This window comes from Buceros rhinoceros, unplaced genomic scaffold (genome assembly GCF_000710305.1).
Source record: "Buceros rhinoceros silvestris isolate BGI_N320 unplaced genomic scaffold, ASM71030v1 scaffold32147, whole genome shotgun sequence".
NCBI lineage: Eukaryota > Metazoa > Chordata > Aves > Bucerotiformes > Bucerotidae > Buceros > Buceros rhinoceros.
In genome coordinates this window covers 40991-43393 of record NW_010422205.1, presented here as the reverse complement: position 1 = coordinate 43393, position 2403 = coordinate 40991, and the positions used below count along the sequence as shown (strand labels likewise).

The window sequence follows — 2403 nt, the reverse complement described above, 5'->3', positions numbered from 1 at the left end:
GGCTGGCGATGCTGAAGAAAACACAGCTGCCAGTAGAAACACCTTCCATATAAAAGAGGTTGTTGGCTGAGACATGCAGGAGAGGAGATCGTGACTTTAAAAGGACAACACACAGCAGGCTCGGGCCAAAACGCATAATTTTAGGCTTAAGCAAAAAGGAGCAGGAGTGAAAGCTGTAAGACACCCTAGCAGGAACACTCCTGGGGATCTAAAGCCTGCTGAAACATCACAGAGCTTTATGCCAGAAGAGATGCTTCTCACTTAATTTCTCATCCCTTATGAAATAAACAGCGTCATAATGACTGAGGCACGAGCGAGACGGCGCCTGCAGCCAGGAGCACATCCCACTGCCCAGCGCAAGAGCATCAGCCCCGGCTCCCAGCACGCTGAGCTGCACCGGTGATGGGCTGGTGCTGAGACGCTGCTGGGGGGATGCAAGGGGAGCCAGCGGCAAACCAGAAAAGCTTCAGTGTTGTTTCCTTTCCTTGGCAGAGGAGGGAGGAAGGCAGCAGTGTTGTTAATTGGGATTAACACAGTCACTTCCTATTTGCTTCTTCCTAACGAGGGGACCCGGGAGTGCAGCTGGCACCTCACTGGGAAGCTCCTCGTGCTGGCTGTCATGGAGGGACCTGCAGGTACCTCTGGAGGTTGTAATTAACATCAGTTTTTCTGCCAGCGTCGAAGGGGCTGTGGCACTGACACCCAGCACTTCCCGGGCCGACACCATCTCCTGCTTTGCGGAGATGCCCAAGTACCACTGAGAAAACAAAACCTGGTAGAAACTCCTGGCGTTCAGAAGTTACCGGCAATCATGCTTCTTGAGAAGCAAGCAGCAATATCCTTCCAGTCCAAGAACATCTTTCTCCGTCCTGTTATACACACAGAAACTGATGGGCAACAGCCTGACTCGCTGCCTCTCGTGGCTTCGTAATGAGATTTGCAGCAGCTGGTATTTTCCCATAAAAACGAAGTACCTGGATTCACATCATCCGAGTATGAGGCTCTTGGAAGGGAGCGGAATGAAGAGTCGTGCCCTAAAGATGGTAAAGCGAAGCCTGAAAGTTTGAGCGTGAAAGCCCCGATGGACTTAAGCTTGAAAGGCAAAATGTCAGGCAAAAAAGAAGCTGAAATGTGTAGTGTGGGGATCTTATTATCTAATGCTCAAAGCAGCTCCTTCCCACATTAACGACAGAGGCAGGAAGCTGTGGCAGACCCGAGAAGTGAGCCAAGAGCTCCTGATCTCTATCGCTGCATGGCTGAGGACCATCCCACGACCTTATGCAAATGCCATTTACTTCAGCAGGCCTGCGATTCTCCACCGGCGGTCTTGCACAACTGCTTCAAGCCAGTACATTTCATAAACCATCTCAGGAAAACAGCTGCCGTGCAGAAGGTGTTTGCAAATTCAACTTTCACACGATGCTCAAGTCAGCCACAAGATTTGGTAAGCCCCCAGATGCTGGCCTGAGCACTTGCAACCCTCCATCTGAAACCCTCCATCCGAAGCCATCTGGGTGTTCCCCCTCACAGGGTGCTTGGACCCTCTTGTTGAGCAGAGCTGCTGTAGCACCGAAGTGCTGTGCTGTAAAATGTCAGAGCAGAGGAGTTTGCAAACCCACCTCATCAGGTCCTTTAGAGGCTATTCCAGCTTCTGGACCTCGGCAAGGCAAAGAGGCGGCAAAGCCTGCAACACCTGCTTGGTGGGTGCAGAGGGACCGAATGATGGTTTGAGTCCCGCAGCAGCGCAGAGCCGCAGCCCCGGCCGTGGGGAGGTGCAGGGGACTTGCTGGGACACACTAGTGGTGCTGACCTCCTTACCATTCTCACCAGCCTCCAGCATGCCCTGCAAGTATCGGAAGGATCCAGACTGCTTGGGCTCTGAAATGGGCTTTTCATAATCCTGAAGCATCTTGTAGACATCCGACTCCACATCAATCCCATTTCTGTTCCGTGGGAGAGACTTCAAGGGGTCGAGGCTGTTTAACGAAAAGCACGAAAGGCTCAAGTCAAATATAAACAGCAATTGTCAGCTCATCAGGGAGGTAGGAAAGCTCCAAATTCCCACAGATCCAATTAAGCACCTCTCTGTTCCCATGCCTGTCTCTGCCTGGAGGTACGTCTGTCCCGGGAACAGCCACTGAACCAGGGAAGTCAAACCCGTTCCCTGTTGGGCTCCGATTGAGCAACACGGGGCTGGCCCAGTTACCAGACGCCTTCAGGAAGCAGCTGCTTAGCACCGCTGTAAGCTGCTCTGCCACACGTGGGATTTACTGAGGACCCGGGGAAAACAAGGCACGTCATTAACTGTGCAGGATGAGAGGTCCACCCACTCCTCATCCTGCTGTCAGGACATTGGCATGGAGAAAGTGGGTACTGCTGCCAGGTACAGGCACGACAGCAACC

General features: G+C 52.6%; 1 protein-coding gene across 1 annotated transcript in view; it reads right to left on the bottom strand.

Moving 5' to 3' along the window:
- PDLIM4 (PDZ and LIM domain 4) overlaps window positions 1–2403 on the bottom strand; it is a 33170-nt gene that overhangs the window by 3381 nt on the left and 27386 nt on the right. The window contains exon 4 of the mRNA XM_010139959.1: window positions 1819–1976. Within this exon, the coding sequence (XP_010138261.1) occupies window positions 1819–1976 (158 nt within the window). The remainder of the gene's footprint in view (window positions 1–1818; window positions 1977–2403) is intronic.